At 48.1% G+C, this 20019-nt stretch overlaps 1 protein-coding gene across 4 annotated transcripts in view; it reads left to right on the top strand.

The window, feature by feature from the left end:
- The window catches only part of POLE (DNA polymerase epsilon, catalytic subunit), a 379412-nt gene that overhangs the window by 264902 nt on the left and 94491 nt on the right, over positions 1 to 20019 (top strand). For all 4 annotated transcript variants that reach the window (XM_029570995.1, XM_029570997.1, XM_029570993.1 and 1 more), the window contains exons 33-35: positions 3993 to 4133; positions 4667 to 4820; positions 11908 to 12014. In XM_029570995.1, coding sequence (XP_029426855.1) covers positions 3993 to 4133; positions 4667 to 4820; positions 11908 to 12014 — 402 coding nt within the window. The remainder of the gene's footprint in view (positions 1 to 3992; positions 4134 to 4666; positions 4821 to 11907; positions 12015 to 20019) is intronic.

A 20019-nucleotide genomic window follows, 5' to 3' on the forward strand; every position in this document is an offset into this window, starting at 1 on the left:
CCGCACCTTACAGTATCGAGCTGTTACATAGCATGAGCCCTGTAAGGTGGGACACTCCCATAGAGCCAGGTAACCATCAGGGTTAGGCAGGCGATCACGGCCAGTGAGCTTTTGGCAATACGCAGGATACTCATCTGAAACAACCCGGTTTACTGTGAGTGGTCGAGGAAAAGTGGAGGCAGCAGCCTTGAGCTACTGAGGAAGCTCAGGCAGGCCTGCTGAGGTGGGAGCATCAGCCATTTTAGGGCAGGTCTACTTGTGCCAAGTAACACAGGATAAGGGCCAAAGGCCCACTGAAGGTTTAATACAGTGGCGCTGGGCCCACAGTGTAGGCAGAGTTGGGCTGCAATCTTCAAGGGGCAGCTTGGGCAGTTGACGGTTGTTCGGATCTCCTTTCTGCCATCTTCTTTCCCTTTCTCCTCTTGCCCTCCCCCGAGGTTGCCTTCATTTAGCTCCAGGAAACAAGTTTCAAAGGCAAAAGTAGTGTGTGTGGGAGGGGGGGGGACTATGGCAAGTAGGTGGAGGGGCAGCTATGTGCTGAGGCAGCCTACTAAGGGTCCTTATCTCTCTTCTCCTTCTGCATTGGGGATGCTTGGAGGCTAAAGCACTTTCAGGGCATTTAGGGGATGACTTACAGAGTTCCTGCAAAGGCAGGTCCAGAGGTAGATTCCCTGCAGCAGATGCCTACTAGGCAGACCATACACTGGGAGATCCCACCACAGTTGATTTGAGTCTTTCTGGATTTCAGAAGGATTCATGGATGACATTCCTGTGCTCTTCAGCAGAGCTGGATCAACTGCATATCCTGGCACAATTTAGGATTTGCAGTGGGGCAAGTCGAAGGGGTATGGATAGTCCGAGGATAAGCCAAAAAAAAAAAATTAAGAGAACGAGGAACTTCCTGGGCAAGAGTCTGGCCCACCGCAGTTCTTTCAAGGATTGTGTAAGCCAGCTCAAAGCCCTCTAGTCAAGAGCAAACCTATCCATTGCAGTTTCGGTCCTAATGCTGGAAAAAGTAAGAATAAGCAAGGCAACGCAGCTGGTCCACTCTTTTCCAGAGGTTATTGGAAGGCAGTTGGTCCTCTTTTGTGAGATGTGGATCAGGATAACAATGGACCAGAGGGTCCTCACTGACAGAGATGACACCTGAGAATTGTTCGTCTGTTCTGAGAGACTTACATGACTTCCCCATGTGTTTTTCACGTTGACAAAGAAGCAGTTCACTCTGCGCTATATCGTTTGTCACCTGGAGGCGAGGGTTCCGGTGGAGGATGGTAATCCATTTGTTTCATGGTCCCAAAGAAAGAAGAGACATCTTGTCTTTTCTAGATATGGGGAAAGTAAATATGGCTCTGAGAGTGCCATGTTTCCGAATTGGGACCCCAACACAAGGTGATTGCAGCCGTTTGCAAAGGAGAGTTCCTAGCTTCTCTAGATATCTCAGAAGTGTCTCTCCGTATTCTCAGAGAACAGAGCCAGTGGTTGGCAGAAGAGGTATCATGGTCTATCAGCCGTTTGCCGGCAAGCATGATTCGCAAACGTGTTACTCTTCTTTCTTCCATGGTTGAACGATCATGCAGTGAGAGTCCTGTCTGACAATGCAACAGTGATAGATTAGGTTATCTGGCAAAAGGAACCAAAAGTCTCATGGTCTCTTGGGGGACCCCAGTAGCCTTTCTGCTGTGTGGAGAGACATTTGGTGGCACTGGCAAAGTCTTGTTTCAACAGTGCGAATTATGTTCAGGCAGACATTCTAATTTGACGATTGCTGGACTCTGGAAACTGGGTATTGGTAGAAAGGACTTTTTTTGCTCCAGGAGGGGCATTCCGCAGCTGGACTTAATAGCATTTGAGCAGAATGCCAAAGCGGCCCGTTTTTTCAATCCTAGGCAGAAAGTCGGAGCAAAGGGGACTCTGTTCTAGTTCTCCCGTGGTTACGTGGAATTCTGCAGTATATCTTTTCTCTTTGACCACTAATAGGAATGGTGTTAACGCTATCGAGAGACACCAGGGGAGAGTGATTCTTGTATCTCCGGAGTGACCATGTCGCCCTTAGTTTGTGGACTTAATCTGTCAGGGGGTGGTCTTCTAAGGCTCCAGTGCCTTCCCAATTTGTTTCTTTCAGAACCAATTTTCTTGGAACAGGCAATTAATTTTGCCTTCTAAGACCATTCCGAGACTATTCAGAGGAAGTCCTTATGACCTTGTTGCAGGCTAGGAGGCTTTCCACTTCTCTGGCCTGTGTTAGGGTGTGGGGTGTGTCTAAGACTTGGTGCCTCATAGAGGGTGGTTGCGCCACTTCAAGCACTGATGTCTCATGTTCTGATCTTTGTGTAGAATGGTCTAGCAAACTGGATGGCATTCAATTCCCTAAAAGTCCAGGTGGCAGTGTTGGTCTGTTTCAGAGAGAAGGTACCAGGGGTATTACTAGAATTGCATCTGGAAGTGGTCCGGTTTTTTTTCTTCGAGGAGTGGAGCATTTGCACCCTCCGGTGAGGCGAGTGTTTTCCCTCATAGAACCTTAATGTGGAGTTGTGAATTCCGTGTTCCTCAGAGCGAGCCAGTGGGAAGACGTCCCCGAAGGACCTACGATAACTGTAATCTTCCTAGTGGTCATTTGTTTGGTCAGGAGGTTTTCACAGTTTCATGAGTTGGCTTTTGGGAAATGTTTTTCAGCGGATGGGATGTCCTTGCTGATGGCGGCTTTTTTTTTATTTTGTTTTTTTACTGAAGGTAGTCTTTTGACTTTCCCCTTAGCCAGACTGTGGAACTTCTTTTGTTTGGAATTTAGATTCTTCTGATTCGAAGGTGAGAGTGCTTCTCTGGTTAGATGTCCATCAGGTACTGTTGCGCTATCTGATGGTTGCTAGCGGTTTTCAGAAGGTCCGATCATGCTCTTATTCTGTTTGTTGGAACAGAGGGAATAAAGCTTCCAAAGCCATCATTGATCGATGGCCATAGGAGGCTATTGTGTCAGTTTATATTGGCAAGGGGTATCCAATTCCTGAAGGTCTTTGGGCACACACGGTGGTGGCGGCGGCAGCCTGGGCTGAGTGTCAGTTGGTATCCCCACAGGAGTTTTGTTGGGCGGCAACCTAATCATCTCTAACTAATTTTTCAAGACATTACCAACTAGATTTTCAGGCGCCGGAAGCGGCTGTTTTTGGAGAGAGTGGGTCTTTCAGATTCCTGCCCAATTTGAGGGAGCTTAGGTTCATCCCATGAGTCTGATCTGATCTGGGGTTGGAACAGGAAAGGAAAATTGGTTCTTACCTGCTAATTTTCGTTCCTGGTCTACCACAGATCAGTCCAGAGTTCCCACCCTATCTGGAAAGATCAATCTCTCTTCTGTGTGTAAGTAGTGGAGAAGTTGTTTTATCTGTTGTGGTTTAGGAGTTTCAATCCTCGTCATTGATGAAAGGGCTCCAGTTTAGGGGGGTTCACCTTGCTCAGTTTGAGGGGGTGGGTGAAGTTGGTTTTTTGACTTTGATCTCAACTTGGCTTGGGTACCGGTCAGTACTGAGGGACTGCAGAGGGCACACTGTTAAGCTTTACTGACACTGCTACTTTTCTTCTCTGTCTCCATCTGCTGGTAGGGAGGCAAAACCCATGCATCTGGACTGATCTGTGGTATTCCAGGAACAAAAATTAGCAGGTAAGCACCAATTTTCCTTTTTTAATTCCATGGCTTTGATATAAGAATACTGGCTTCTTACTAGAACTGTACCATAGTAACCATCAGTGATGATGTCCCAGAAAAAAGTGTCATCTTTCTCCTTCTGCTAGTAGGGATAGAAAACCCACATGTCTGGACTGGTGTAGCAGAATTCAAGAAAAGGAAATTATCGGGTAAGATTAGATTTCTCTGTTTTTGCCAGGTCCCAGGATCCCAGCTGCCAAGATTTTTGTCTAATTTTCAGTTGAGATTCCTGTATTGCACAGATTGTTCATTATTCCCAGGTCTTATCTTTTCAAAACATTTTCCTCTTAAGGTGAATCGCATCCTCCCTCGCTCAAACCCTGTCTATAATCTCTATGAATATGCAGTCCCTGAGGATATGTACCAGGAGCACATCAATGAGATCAATGCTGAGCTGTCTGCACCAGACATCGAAGGAGTGTATGAAACGCAGGTATGTGTGACACAGGGGTCGGCAACTCTGCTCCTTGAGTGCCGCAAACTGGTTGAGTTTTCAGAGTAGCCACAACGAATGTAAATGAGAGAGATTTGCATATATTTGAGGCAGTGTGCACACACATTTCTCATGCATATTCAGTAAGGATAACCTGAAAACCCAATCAATTTGCAGCCCTCAAGGACTAGAATTGAATACCATTGCTCTGACATAAGCAGAAGGCGGCAGAATCCTCGCAGTCCAGTGTGCCAGGAGACTTGCTCCAAGCCTCTGAGTGCAGCAGACCCACATATCAGCAAGCCAGTGCCATGCTTGTGCTTAGTATGTTTATTATCTTATTCCCAGGAAAAAGGAATAGAGCACCTTTCCTTCTGAAATTTCTTTTGCTTTGGGCGAATCCAAGTTGGTTCACAAAGTGATTCATAAATACTGTTAAATAAGAATTACAGTGGTGAGTGGGGTTTTGCAAGGAGGCCTTGCTCTTTGTCCCAGCTGGTCATGCCTTATCTGGCTCTGTTTGTGCTGTGCAGGTGCCATTGCTGATGCGTGCCTTGATCCAGCTGGGCTGTGTATGCATGGTTAATAAGCAGTTGGTTCGTCACCTCATGGGCCGGGAAGCAGAGACTTTTGATCTGGATCAACTTGAAATGAAATCTCTGGCCCAGTTCAGTTATCTGGAACCAGGTAAGAATTTAGGTACTGATAGAAACACCACCAGTTTGCAGGTACAAAATATGGCCGTTGCAAGTTGTAATAAACCTAATAGAGAACTTTTTTTTTCTGCATCTGCCCTCCCACCCAGAGCAAACTCTTCGAGGTGGTCATGCACTTATGATGAAATGGATGCAGGAAGCAAAACACCAGGGACAACTCTATTCCTTATGCAGGCAACTGTGCTTAGGGGTATAAGGTTTATTGCAGCTCTCATCCTAGATGCAGCTTTGACAATTGTGCTGTTTCACTGCAATCTCATATGAAATGTAAAGGTTTCACATTTTCTGTACACTCTGCAATGTTCTAGCATAGTTCTCTTCAGCCAGCCAAACCAGTCCAGATGCATGGCTTATGCTTCTTAGCCAGGAGATGGAGACAGAACAGAAGGCTCACTGGCATCACCCCTTATAGGGTCCCATGCTGCACTCAGCCTGTCAGTATTCTGACTCCAGCAGATTGATTTATTTATTTATTTATTTATTGTGGTAGGTAAGCATCCTGTGCTATGACTGAGGCCTAGATTTAGGCCAGGTGAAGAAGTTTTGGATTGGGCTAGCTCCTGAGGTAATATAGTCTCAGGACTCCTTCCCCCGGTTGAATTCCTGGGGTAACAGTCTTGCAACTCCCTCTTCCAGTTGAGCTGAGCCTTATGAACAGGGTGCTTCCTTTAGGAACAGGGTTATTTCCAGATAGGCTATGAGAACGCCTCCAGTGGCCTTCCCCCTCTGCCTGCAGCCTCTCATGATTTGTAGAAAGCTGGTTGCCTTCTCTTCTCTGGTCCTCTGCTGCCCTGTCCATGCTTATAAAATAAAAAAGAAGAAGAAGAAAGGGAAAAGATGCATTTTGAATAGGAGCTCCAGTGGTGCTGGTAGGGTCAGATTAGAGGAGCCTAACACTTTTGGTGAATGCTCTATTTTTCTTTGTAGCAAAGGCAAAAGGGGAGGAGAAGTTGATGGTGGTGGTTCAGGAACGCAGGAAAAAAACTCTACTGTGTGCTGTATGAGGGACATGGCATAGTCTGTCAGGGGAAGGAAAATTTACAGAGGCTCCTTTGAGGGCAGGAAGGTGAGCAGTGGTCAAATCTTCACCCAGTCAAGTCTGTCTGTCACACATGGATTATGCATGCCAACCATCAGATGGAACCAGAGAAGAAATCTCACTGATGTCATTCTTCGTATACCTCTGCACTGACGACAGCCTGCCAGTAATCTGTCTCCAGCAGATGGTGGACTTTGCATTCCCTAGCAGGAGATGTCTCCTGAGCTTAGAGGAATTGATAGAACAATTCCAGGGGGAGGGGAGCTTCAGAGATGAAGGATGAGTTCCCCCTCCCTTTGTGAAACAGGATAAGGTAGGGATAGCTTCCAGGAGGACAGGGGCTGTCTATAAAATTTGTGGCTCTTGTTCCTGTTTTCAGCTTCCTCCCGTTCTCTGCAGCTCTTGCAACCTGGTACCTGTCTCTTTAAATACCTTGTTTGCCATACAGTGCACAATAAAAAAAAAAAATCTGCATCTATCTCTCTTGTGCATTGGGGATCACAAGGAGATGAGCAGGGGAATGATTGGCCTTTCTCAGGTGGCGGCAGCTCAATGGAAATGCTGAAGGGAAAGAGGCTGTGTTTCAGAAATCCAGGGATGCCCCGAGTGAGAGTCAGCATACAGGAGAGCTGCGTGGTAAGACTAAAATGGTGCTGGCAGAACAGCACAGGAAGAAATCTGCCCTGTTCTGCTTGCAGTGTGCACCTGGTGATGCCGGGGGCAGTACAGGCTCTGCAGAGAGTGTTCTGCTGTGAAGGGGGGGAGGGGGTCCAGAGAGGCTGAGAGAGGGCTGTTTGAAAAATAGTGCCTTATCCTGGGAGAAGATTAGGCAGAGGTTGGAGCAGGGAGATGGCCCCCTCCTCTGACATCAGAGAGCAGACCAGGTGTGGAGGGTTCCTTTCCTTCGCCAGCCATTCCAGCACCACCGAGTCAGGGTACAAACATAGCTTCTCTATCCTGGCTAGAATTGTTTCAAGGTCTGCGGGTTTTTTGCAAGGGATCCTTCTGTGCAGGGGATCATCTTCTTTGGGTGCCATTGTTCCCTGGGGAAGGAAAATATCACATGCCAACCTAGACCCAAAGGGGTCAGGAAAAGAGCCCCATCATTCAGGTGATTCCTTGGGGGCCTTCTGGGTTTTCCCTCCATGGATGTGCTCAAGGATTTGGAAGAAAGTGAGCTCCCCACCCAGAAGTGGAGACTTGCAGAACCATTCTATGTTCTTCCAGCAGATGGAGACAGAGAAAAACTTGAAGAGCACCCCCTCTTAACCTGGTGTGCCTCCTACATCTCCTCAGTATTTCTTTGTCTCCAGCAGATGGAGGTGATGCAAAAACCTGCTGCGGTCTTGATCGGTTCTTAGATGTTAAGTCCACCCTCAAAGATTTGACACCGAAGGTGGTCTTTTTGGTGGCCATTGTCTCGGCAAGGCGAGTTTCCGAGCTTCAAGCTTCGTCTTGTCGGGAGCCTTTTTTGTGAATCTCGGAGTCGGGGGTCTCGCTTCGTACAGTTCCTTCCTTTCTACCTAAGGTAGTATCTGCCTTTCATCTTAATCAAACTGTGGAACTACCTGCGTTTATAGACTTGGATAGGGCGGATCCTTTGGCCAAGGAGTTGAGCCGGTTGTATGTCCATCGGACGCTGTTGCATTACCTGGAGGTTACTAACCCCTTCCGGGAATCAGACCATCTGTTTGTCCTGTGGAGCAGACCTCGTCTGAGGAAGGCGGCCTCCAAGACCACTATTGCTCGCTGGTTGAAAGAGGCTATCAGTTCTGCGTATCTGTTGCAGGGTAGGTCTTCTCCGATGGGTCTCAAGGCACACTTTACGCGTTCCCAGGCTGCGTCCTGGGCGGAATGTCACCATATATCCCCAGAGGAGATTTGTAGGGCAGCGACGTGGAAGTCCTTGCATACATTCGCCCGGCATTATCGCCTGGATGTTCAGGCTCCAGGCAGCGGGGACTTTGGGGCAGGAGTACTCAGAGCGGGACTCTCCAGATCCCATCCCATTTAAGGCAGCTCTGGTACATCCCAGGAGTCTGGACTGATCCGGGTACGTACAGGGAAAAGAAAATTAGGTCTTACCTTTGATAATTTTAGTTCCTGTAGTTCCAGAGTCCCGCCCATTTATTCTGTTATGACAAGGGAGTCCGTACTGTTTTTTTTTCTCTCATACTCAGCTCAATCTTCTTTGTCCTATTATCGGTGGCTCGGGTTCTGTTCCCATTTCGGGTTGTTGAGCCGGTTACTGTTAGGTTACTGTAGATAGTTCATTTGGTGTTTTGTTTGGGGTTCCATTCTGCTTTGACAAAAGTAATACTGCCAGACTGTAGGTGGCACCAGCCTAGATAAGGCGGAGTTTTGTTTGTAAACTTCTGTTATATTTATATTTTTTATTAATTTCAATAATAAACAGAGGATATACAGAACTGTTAGGTTCAAATAAATACATCCAGTATTGGTTAAAGATTTCAAAACATTACACCTATTACAATCAGGAAATAATAATACATAAACCCTTATCTGGATTTTAATACAGGTAATTTGGGGGGACAAAATGTTATATAAGCAGAAATCAAGGAAATAAACACAAGATTTATTAAAGCCTTGGAGTTAACTGGTCTTATCTCTATTTACGCCAATCCCCCCCCCCCCCCAAAGGTTCTTATGAGTGGGAGTTGAGGAATACACGTAATTGATCTGGTTCTCTAAATATATATCTAACATTATTAAATACCACCACACAAATACATGGGAAACGTAAGGAATACTTAACTCCCTTCGCCCTTGCTTCCTCTCTCATCTCGAGGAATTTTTTTCTCTTAATTTGAGTATTCTTAGTAAAATCCGGAAAACATTTTTTTATCGGATATCCATAGAATTTTAGAGTTTGATTTCGAAAAAATGTTTTCAGAATTAAGTCTCTTTCTGAAGGGGTAGATAGTTGGATAAACAACGTTGCTCTATCTTCAACAACAAGTTCTTGGGATTGTTCCAATATTGCAGTCAAATCAAATGTTGCTTCCTGATTTCGATTTTGTTCGCCGTTATTTATTTCACTGGCAGCTTGAGCGAAATAATATATCTTTTCAATTTTTGGCAAATCTTTTTCAGCAAATTTTAACATATTCAGTAGATAGCTTCTGAATAGTTCTCGATGGGATAACAAACGCATTTTAGGAAAATTAATAATCCTTATGTTGTTCCTTCTCAGCTGGTTCTCCAGTGTTTCCATTTTCTCCTTATGAAAATTCTCAGATTTTATTAAGTTCACTTGTATGTTTTCCACGTTGGTTAACTTTCTCTCTATCCCTCCGATTTCAGACTCCATCTTCTCAACTCTTCCTTCCAGGACCTGATTTTTTGAGATACTCTCCTTTACCATGCTAGTTAAGGATACAATCGCCTTCTCCATAGAAGAAATAGCTTTTAAAATTTCTTCCAACGTTGTTTTAGATGACATAGATTTAGAGACTTCACAAATCACTTGAATATTCCCCTCGTCCCTCTCATCCTGCAGGGGGTTAGCACTCACAGCGGCTCGATACTGCAGCTCCTCCGGTTGACCCCTGGAACCCGATCTTTCAGGGTTCTCCGAGGGCAACAAGCTTTCCTCGTTCCCTCTCTGGGGTTCTACCTCCGTGGAAGTTCCCGGTTTCATTGCATGCAGAGCTGATGGTATTGCTTTCAGATCTTCCCTCTCGCTCGGTGGGGATGGGGCAATTGGCGCGCCGGGGCTTAATGAGATCTCCGTGGCCTGGGAGCTCAGCGTCTGCTCGTCACTGAAATCTCCAGCGGCCCCTCTCACCGGCGTCGAAGTTACCAGTCCGGAAAAAGCCTCCTCTATCCGAGGCTGTCGTGTTAGCGGAATCGGAGTCAAGGTAATATTCTTTACTTTGGCTTTACGCTTTGTATGGGGCATGATGCCGTAAGGAAAATAAGATTGTTCAGGAATTATTTAGCCAAAGAATAAGCTCACCTCGGGAGCACTGCGTTTTCCGTTCACTCTTCGGCGGCCATCTTGCCCCCCCTAGTTTGTAAACTTCTGTCTCCATCTGCTAGATGGGGGGCAAAAACCCAGGAGTCTGGACTGATCCATGGTACTACAGGAACGAAAATTATCAAAGGTAAGACCTAATTTTCTTACTAAGCTCTGACATTTGTTGCCAGAGGATGTGGTTAGTGCAGTTAGTGCAACTGGGTTTATAAAAGGTTTGGGTAAATTCTTGGAGGAGAAGTCAGTTAACTGCTATTAATCAAGCTGACTTAGAGAATAGCCACTGCCATTACTGACATCAGTAGCATGAGATTTTCTTGCCAGGTACTTGTAGCCTGGATTGGCCACTGTTGGAAACAGGATGCTGGTCTTGATGGACCCTTGGTCTGACTCAGTATGGCAATTTCTTATGTTCTTTTGACTTTTTCAGTTGGAACTGTCTAGATCCAGGAGACTGGTCTCTGTTGGAGGAGGCATTCATGCAGGTAATAGACAGATTGAGTCTGCCATTGATGAACTTAATGGCATCCTATAATCAGGCACTTTTTCAGTCGAAGGGAAAAACATTTGTCTGGATTGGATGCTCTAATTCAGATGTGGCCGATAAACAATCATCTTTGTGTTTCCACCTTGACCTTTGGTGGTCAGGACTTTGTAGAGAAGCATCATGGTGTCATGATCCTGGTGGTTCTGAACTGGCAAGGTCTCCTTGGTATGCACATCTGATAAGGTTGTTGGAAGGGAGTCCAATCATGTTACCTCGGTCCAAAGGGTTGTTGGTCCAGGGGCCAGTGGTGAATAAAGACCAGTCTCAGTTTTGTCTTATGCCCTGGCCTTTGATAGGGCTTGTTTAGTTAAGAGGGACTACTCCCAAGGGTTTTGAGTACTCTCTGACAGTCCAGGAAGGTGTCTGTATCATTGGCATATGTTAGAGTATGGAGAATATTTGAGAACTGGTGTTCAGGCAGAACCATGTTGTCCAGAAGGGCCTTGATACCCTCAATTCTGGACTTCCTGCAGGATGGATTGAATAAGAGTTTAGCTGTACAGATGACAGCTGTTGCCTGTTTTAGAGGTTGCTTGGGCATGAGGCCATTATCTGCCCATCAAGATATTTCTAGGTTCCTTCAGGGGGCCAAGCATATTCATCCTCCGGTCAGGGAGTTGGCTCTGGCTTGGGATGTGAATTTGGTCCTCAGATTCTTAACCGGGCCCTTATGAGCCAATAGGAAGGCTTTGATCAAGCATCTCACCTTAAAATCAGTATTTTTAGTAGCGATTTGTATTGCCAACATATTATAGAACTATGGGTTTTGTCGGGTAGAGAACCTTTCCTGAGTATTTCAGATGAGGAGGTGTCTATTCGCACTGTGCCTTCGTTCCTCCCTACGGTGGTTTCAGCGTTTCCACTTAACCAGGTGGTTTCTTACTCTTTCTGAAAGGAGCCATGCCAGTTGCATCGGCTAGATGTCAAGAGGATCTTGCTCTGGTATGTGAAAGCGACTAATGTCGAAGTCAGATTATCTCTGTTCTTTTCAGTGACCCCAAGAGGACAAGGTGGCTTTGAAAGCCTCGATAGCCCGGTGGATGAAAGAGGCCATAGCGACATCTTATGTGGATAAAGGGTCTTCCCTTCCCTGAGAGTTTAAATGCTCACTCTACCAGGGTGCAGGTGGCATCATGGGCTGAACATCTTTTGCTGTCACGGGCTGATATATGCAAGGTGGCTACTTGGTTGTCTTTGCATTTCTTTTCAAAGCATTATTATTTGGATGTCCCTACTATAGAGGAGGCAGCATTTGCCTCAGGTGTTTTGAGACCATGTTTGGCAGTGTCCCACCCACTCGAGGGTTAGCTTGCATTCACCAGGTTGGTTTCTGAGGAGTCTTAGCCTGTTGATACCAACCCAGCTACTCTATGGTATTATGAATGAACTTGTGTCAAGTCAAGGTTTTCCTTTTAATTCTGATGGCATGTTCTTTAGGATTCTGTCTTACTTTTGGATTTGTTCATCTTTCACAGGGAGTATCCGGCACATTTACCTTTATCACAATTCGCAGGGGAACAAAGCTCTATTTGGCCTCTTCATTCCATCTCAACGCAAAGCTGCAGTGTTTGTGCTGGACACAGTAAGAGAATAGACTTCATGCTACTAAAGGAGAAGAATGTGGAGGGAGGGATGTGGGAAATTAAGGGTTTGATTTATAAGAATGTAAATCGTTCAATGATTTTAAAGTTTAATACCATGTGACACACCTGTGGAAAACGGGCAGTGGTTTTGATATTCTATTTAATTAAGATCTGTGTTTGTTAAGCTATGATGAAATCCTCTGCTCAGTGTGCAGCAGTGGCCAAGAAAGCAAATAGGAATTAGGAAAGGAATAGAGAATTAAACAGAGAATATCAGAATACCTCTGTATGGCTCCATAATGTGATCATACTTTAAATATTGTGTGCAATTCTGATCACCACATCTCACAAAGATATAGCAACATTAGAAAAGTTATAGAGAAGGTCAACTAAAATGATAAAGGGATGGAATGATATCCCTATGAAGAAAGGCTAAAGAGGTTAGGGCTTTTCAGCTTGGAGAAGAGAGGGATGAGGAGAGGTGTGATAGAAGTCTATAAAATGAGTGGAGTAGAATGGGTAAACGCAAATCAGTTTACTTTCAAAAAGTACAAAGACTAGAGGACGCACAATGAAGTTACTAGTTAATACATTTAAGACAAATGGGAGAAAATATTTTTTACTCAACACCTAATTAAACTCTGGAATTGGTTGTTGGAGGATGTGTAAAAGATATTAGTGTAGCTGGGTATGAAAAGGTTTGGACAAGTTCCTGTCAGAAGTCCATAAACCATTATTAAGCTGAACTTAATAATGGTTTATGGAATAATGTTGAGTTAAGTTCATTTGTAGTATATCTCTGTTCTGATTGTATCATTTTATGTTTATTTTGTGATGTAACCCGCCACGTCCTTGGAGAGGCAAGTAATAAATGTGTTTTAAATAAATACACTTGGGGAAATCCATTTCTTATCCCTGGCATAAAAGCAGTATGGAATCTATCCACCTTTTGTGATCTTGCCAGGTACTTGTTACTGGAAACAGGATACTGGGTTTGATGGACCTTTCCTTAGCATCTCCCAGGCCAGTCCAGACAGATGGGTTTTTCTCCCCTACCAGCAAATGGAAACAAAGAACAAAAGTGTTGTTGTGTACGTAGTATGTAAGAACCTGTGCCACCTGCAGCCTCTGTCTCCAGCAGATGTAGGAAGTCTAACCTGCAGTAAGACTTTGGTGGACTAAAATAAAAATTGCTCCTAGGGGTTGTTAGGTCCTTGGTAAGGTTATCCCCCTGGTAGAGTAGGGAGAAACAGTCTGTGTCCCTTATTTGGCTTGTGCCTGGACGTTGAGAGGGTGGTGCTGGTTTCTTCATCTCTGGTAGTCTTCTCTCTCCCATGGAAGGATTCCCCTGACCCTTGGAGGAAGGCTACTAAAGGAAAGTATGTTTCCTTGTTTTAGGGATTCTCTGGATTTTGGGGGGTGATCACTTCTTTTTTTTTTTTTTAATCTTGAAGTTGTGGTGCGCCTGGGAACTGCTAGGTCACTACTGGAAGGAAGGGGCTCAGCAGTGCTTCTGTTCATGATGTAGGCCCTTGATAGCACCAGGGTTTGCTGCAAAGGAAGAGAGGAGGACAGTGAAGAGCATGGGAAGGAATAGAGTAGAAAGGGAATATCATAATGTGGACAGCCCACAAAGGAAACAGAAAAAAAAGGAAATATGTTCTTGCTTTGGGAGGAATGTCAGTGCAAAAGTTAGCCAGTGTTTCTGTTCAGTAAATTGGCAGTCTGCAGGAGGGTAAGTAAGAAAAGATTCCAAGGCAGAGAGGCTGCTGACATTTAAGAACAGCATTTGCTGGATTGAAAACTCCTCTGATCATAAGGCCCAGGGATGCATTGGGTCATGCATGGATTCTGGGATTGCCCAGCAGTGCTCGGTGGACAGCAGACTGCTGGGGAATGGCTCCTGGAAAAGTATTTTAAGCTACTTGTTTCAGGCAAGAGTGGTAATGGAGTTCTCTGTATATGTCCCCTAATCTGAGCTAGGGTGGTTATGTCCAGAAAAGTCCCTTAGCACTCCAGTTCCCTGTACATACCCGGATCAGTCCAGACTGTGGTTGAGCCTCCTTTCCAGCAGGTGGAGACAGACAAAAACTGAAAGGATATCCTATATCAGGACAGAGCCTATCCTCTAGTCTAACCCTTCAGTATTCGTCTGTCTCCAGCAGGTGTAGCAGCTCACCCTTCATTCTCTGCTTTAGGCTGGTCAGCCTTTCTTTCTTCTTTCCTTACGGATCAAGCAAGTACTTATTCTTATTTTCCTTCATATTAAAGGAAATTCTTTTTTTCTTTAGTGACTTTTTCTTTTCTTCTGTGGGAGACTGTTCCGTCTCCCGGCTCTTGCCGGTCTCAGGGGGGCTTTGCCCCTTGTGCGCTGCATAGCCTGAGTCTGTACTCACTTCCAGGTGTGGGGACAGAGTCCCTCCGGGTTTCGTCTCCCCCCCCCCGGCTGCCGAGGGGTTTTAGAACCCGACTGCTGCGCTCAGCTGTAAAAAAAAAAAAAAAAATTAGAAGAGGAAATTTCAACTTTCAGTTTTTATTATAAATTGCAGGTATTCCCTTACCTCCAACTTATTTGCAGCAGTACACCAGTATTTTTTCTGGTCTCAGGAAGCCTTGAGCCGGCAGCCAGACAGGCAGGAGTCAGCAGGTTTCCCTCCTGCTTCACTCCGGGCCTGCAGGCTGTCAATCAACTTTTTTTTTTTTTTCTTCAGAGGCGGCTCTCCTATGCTGCGGCAGGTAGCCTGCCTCTCCTGTGGGCAGCCCTCTTTGTGATTTTCGCGTCAGGGCCTATGCTCTGCTTGCCTGCCAGGTGGGGAAGGTCCCTCCTCGGCAGGACAAGCAAATTTAGCCCGGGGATCGACTTCCCCCGGCATGGCCAGGCCGTTCCTTGCTTGGCAAAACCTGGGAACGGTGGCCATTTTGGATTTTTCAGCGGCTCTGTTTTCGGAGCTCCCTGGGGCTGGGGGGCTGGATTTTTTGGAGATACCCCCTGACTTGAGCCCCGCAGGCCCCCAGGATGGGTTCCCCCTCTTCCTCCCCCCCCCCTTCCTCCCCCCCCCCCACGGGAAATCTAGGGTCTGTTTCTCAGCTGAATTGGTCCTCCTAATGCACAAATCATACCTTGCAAGCCTGCAGGAGGAGGACGAACGCCCCCCCTCGACCCCCCCCCGACAAAAATCCCTCACTCCGTGCCATTGATCCAGGGGCCAGTTCGGGTGTGGTTGGTCCCGGGGGTGTCCCCGATCCCCCAGTGGATCCAGGCTTTCCGGACCCTGCCGCTCACCTGGATCAGGAGGGTGCCCTTCCTTTGGAGGGGGACGACCCTAGAGCCCTTCGCTTATTCTGCAAGGAGGACCTGGAGCCCCTCATCCCATTTGTCCTCCAGGAATTGGGGTTGGAGGGGCCCGCTGCGGATGACTTGATGGCCTCCTTGCCCAAGGATATGGACCCGGTTCTGGGGGGTCTCAGGGCTCCGGCTACCGCTTTTCCTTTCCATCCCATGCTTAAACTGCTGATTCTCCGGGAATGGGAGGCTACTGAGGGGGCACTCCGGGTGGGGCGTGCCATGGACAAACTCTATTCCCTCCCGGAGGAATGCTTGGAAATGCTCAAGAATCCCTCGGTCGACTCCTATGTCTTGGCGGTCACCAAGCATACCACGATCCCGGTGGAGGGATCGACGGCGCTCAAGGACGGACAGGATCGTAAGCTGGAAGCTCACATGAAGCGCATCTTCGAAGTCTTGGCTCTCGGAGTCCGGCCGACTTGCTGCAGCAGTCTCAGGCTTGCGGGCAGGCCTTAGGTGGGTCCAACAATTACTCTGCACCCAGGACCTCCCGCCAGCAGAGGCGGAGCAGGCTGAGCGTCTGGAAGTCATAATCGCTTACGGGGCAGACACACTCTATGATCTGGTCTGTGTGCAAGCGAAGGAGATGGCTTCTGCGGTGTCTGCCCGGAGACTTCTCTGGTTACGCAATTGGTCGGCCGATCAGTCTTCCAAAGGCCGGTTAGGCACGTTGCCTTTCAAAGGTAAGCTGCTCTTTGGTGAGGACCTTGAGAAGCTTATGGACTCCTTAGGAAAAGACAAGGTCCATAAGCTTCCGGAGGACCGTCCTAAACCATCCCGGTCCTATATGCCCTCTCGTCCTCGATTCCGGGGCCAGCGTCTGTACACTCCGCGCGGGCGGGGTGGTTCCTCTAGGGGTTATTCTTCCAGATCTCAGTCCTGGTCGCAGCCTTTTCGTGGGCGGCGGCCCTTTCGCGAGGGCCAGCCAGCGCGCTCCACCCCCAAGCCTGCCACGCAATGAAGTTCAGCTGACTCATTCCTCGGTGTCCCCCCCCTCGGCGGCCGCCTCTCCCTGTTTCTCGAGGAATAGGTCAAAATCATGTCTGATCAGTGGGTCCTCGACATTATCAGAGACAGTTATGCCTTCGAAATTGTCAGCGATCTTCCGGATCTTTTTCTCTTTTCTCCATGCGGGCGGTCCAAGAGGGACGTGGTGGAACAAACCCTCACCAGACTCCTGGATTTGGGGGCAGTGGTCCCAGTCCCGAAGAGGGAGCTTGGCGCCAGCCAGTATTCAGTTTACTTCGTCGTTCCCAAAAAGGATGGGTCTTTTTGCCTGATTCTGGACCTCAAGAGGGTCAATAGAGTCCTCAAAATTCCTCATTTCCGCATGGAAACCCTGCGAGCGGTCATCGCGGCGGTCTGCCCCGGAGAGTTCCTCGCTTCACTCGATCTCGTGGAGGCTTACTTCCATAATACCATTCACCGCGACTACCAGAAGTATCTTCGCTTCCACATTCTCAACCAGAACTTCCAGTTTCGGGCGCTTCCTTTCGGCCTCGCACCTTTACCAAGGTCAATGATGGTGGTCGCGGCGGCTCTTCGCCGGGAAGGAATCCTTGTTCATCCCTACCTGGACGACTGACTCATCAGGGCCAAGTCGGCGGCCTCTTGTCAACAGGCGGTGGATTGTGTGTTATCTCTCCTTGCATCTCTCGGGTGGATAGTGAACTTCTCCAAAAGCCACCTTCATCCCTCCCAGGAGTTAGAGTTCCTGGGAGCCCACTTCGACACCAGAGTAGGCAAGGTCTTCTTACCGCTTGCGTGAGCCCTCAAGCTGATTGAACAGATCCAGATTCTGATTGCGCTCCCTTTCCCGACGGCCTGGGACTACCTGCAGGTTTTGGGATACATGGCTTCCACCATCGACCTCGTCCCCTGGGCTTTTGCTCATATGCGTCCGTTACAGAAAGCTTTGTTGTCCCATTGGCGGCCGGCGTCACAACTGTTTCACATGGTCCTTCCGTTCTTGGACTCTACAGTCGACGACTTGCAGTGGTGGCTGTCGCTCCCTCATCTCCTCCAGGGGACACCTCTCCAAGCACCACAGTGGACGATAGTCACAAAGGACGCCAGTCTGTCGGGCTGGGGTGCGGTCTGTCTCTCCCAGTCCACCCAGGGAACCTGGTCGCCGACTCAGTCTCGCTGGCACATCAATCGCTTGGAGACCCTGGCGGTTCGCCTGGCCCTTCAGGAGTTCCTCCCCCTGCTCCGCGGCAAGGTGGTAAGAGTCCTGTCCGACAACTCCACCACGGTAGCCTACATCATTTGCCAAGGGGGCACTCACAGTTCCCCGGTGGCCCTGGAAACCAGCAGTCTCTTCACTTGGGCGGAACAGAATCTGCAGTGCCTGGCGGCCTCCCACATCACGGGCAAGGACAATGTCCAAGCCGATTTCCTCAGCCGTCAATCGCTCGATCTGGGGGAGTGGGAACTCTCAGAGGCGGCCATGGCTCTGATAGTGGACAGGTGGGGTCCCCCCCACCTGGACTTAATGGCAACCCTACGCAACTCCAAGGCCAATCAGCTTTTCAGCCGTTGGAGGGAGCACGGCTCAGAGGGCGTGGATGCTCTAGCTCTTCCTTGGCCAATGGATGTCCTTCTTTATGTATTCCCTCTGTGGCCGCTGGTGGGAAAAGTTTTCAGGAGAATCGAACTCCACCGGGGACCCGTGGTTCTGGTAGCACCCGAGTGGCCGCGAAGACCGTGGTTCGCAGATCTCATCAACCTGGCGACGGACGGCCCCCTCCGACTCGGTCATCTACCTCGTCTTCTTCGGCAGGGGCCTGTATTTTTCGACCAGGCCGATCGCTTCTGTCTAGCGGCCTGGCTTTTGAACGGCGACGCCTAAGGCGTAAGGGCTATAAGGAGGAGGTCATCTCCACCTTGCTTCGGGCCCGGAAACAGTCGACTTCCCTGGCTACGCGTGCATCTGGAAGTTTTTTTAGTCTGCTTGCGCGGAATCTGGTATCCCAACGCGCTCCGCCCCAGTCTCTGTGGTTCTCTAAGGGCCTCTCCTTCAGTTCTCTGCGAGTACAGGTCTCCGCGCTCGGCTCTCTCCTGGGTCGGGTGGACGATCATCCCTTAGCAGGCCATCCGGATGTGATTCGGTTTCTGAGGGGCGTTAAACATCTCCGTCCCCTCTCGTGCCACGTGCCCGTCGTGGAGTCTTAACCTGGTCCTTCGGGCTCTCTGTATGGCTCTGTTCGAACCCCTGCGCCACGCTACGCTAAAAGACCTTACGCTGAAGACTGTCTTCCTGGTCTCTATCTCCTCCACTCAGCAGGTCTCTGAGATTCAAGCGTTGTCCTGTCAGGAGCCCTTCTTGCGTTTTTCCAATTCAGGGGTCTCTCTCAAGACGGTCCCTTCCTTCTTGCCCAAAGTGATCTCCACCTTCCACCTCAACCAGTCTGTAGAGCTCCCTGCGTTTTCCCCAGAGGAGATTGCGGGTACGACAGGGGGCAATCTTCGTCGCTTAGATGTCAAACGGGTCCTGCTTCTCTATCTCCAGGTTACCAACGATTTTTGGGTCTCGGACCATCTTTTCGTCCTCTGGAGTGGGCCCAATCGGGGTAAACCGGCTTCTAAGACCACTATTGCCAGGTGGTTGAAGGAAGTGATCTCTTCGGCCTATCTTTGCCAAGGTCGGGCGATCCCCGAGGGCCTGAAGGCTCATTCATTGCGTTCTCAAGCTACCTCCTGGGCAGAGAGCCAGTCGGTCTCTCTGCAGGAGATTTGCAGGGCCGCCACTTGGACGTCTCTGCATACCTTTGCTCGACACTACCGTCTGGAGGTGCAAGCTCCGGTCTTTGGCTCTTTTGGGCGACAAGTGCTTCGAGCGGGACTGTCTCGGTCCCACCCGGTTTAGGGAAGCTTTGGTACATCCCACAGTCTGGACTGATCCGGGTACGTACAGGAAAGGAAAATCAGTTCTTACCTGTTAATTTTCGTTCCTGTAGTACCACGGATCAGTCCAGACGCCCTTCCCTGTCTGTTATCTTTTTCTGTCCTCTCGAAGCTTGTTTTCTTGCAGGTTGCAGGTTCTCAGATGTTACTTTTGTGCAAGAATACTGAGCAAATACACCGGAAGCCTTGGTTTTTCAAGTGCCAAGTTTATGCAAGAGCGTTTAGTTTCTATCATGTTTACTCTATTGTTCTTCGGTTGCTCCATTGAGCTTTATGGTTGCTTGCTCGATCCTACTTTGGGTTTATTGTTTTCTGCTTTGACATGCGTTATACTGAAGGGTTAGAGGATAGGCTCTGTCCTGATATAGGATATCCTTTCAGTTTTTGTCTGTCTCCACCTGCTGGAAAGGAGGCTCAACCACAGTCTGGACTGATCTGTGGTACTACAGGAATGAAAATTAACAGGTTAGAACTAATTTTCCTATCCTACAGGGGTCCAGTCCTAAATTTGCCCTATAAAGCACTGAGATCAGTTGTAGCCTTTCCAAACAGTACCGCATTTCCTTGTGGTTTTTTGGAGGTGAGAGAGCCAGTGGAGGGTTACCATTAAGGCGGTAAAGTGACCAGCACCTGGGATTTCTGGGCAGCACTGTTTTGAAAAGCAATGTGAATTTGAGATGTGGCTGGCACCTGTGCCATGCTCTGGGGAAGCTTGACAGTGATAACATTTGAGAGGATGACCAGTTTTAAAT

Source organism: Rhinatrema bivittatum, chromosome 11 (assembly GCF_901001135.1).
Source record: "Rhinatrema bivittatum chromosome 11, aRhiBiv1.1, whole genome shotgun sequence".
NCBI lineage: Eukaryota > Metazoa > Chordata > Amphibia > Gymnophiona > Rhinatrematidae > Rhinatrema > Rhinatrema bivittatum.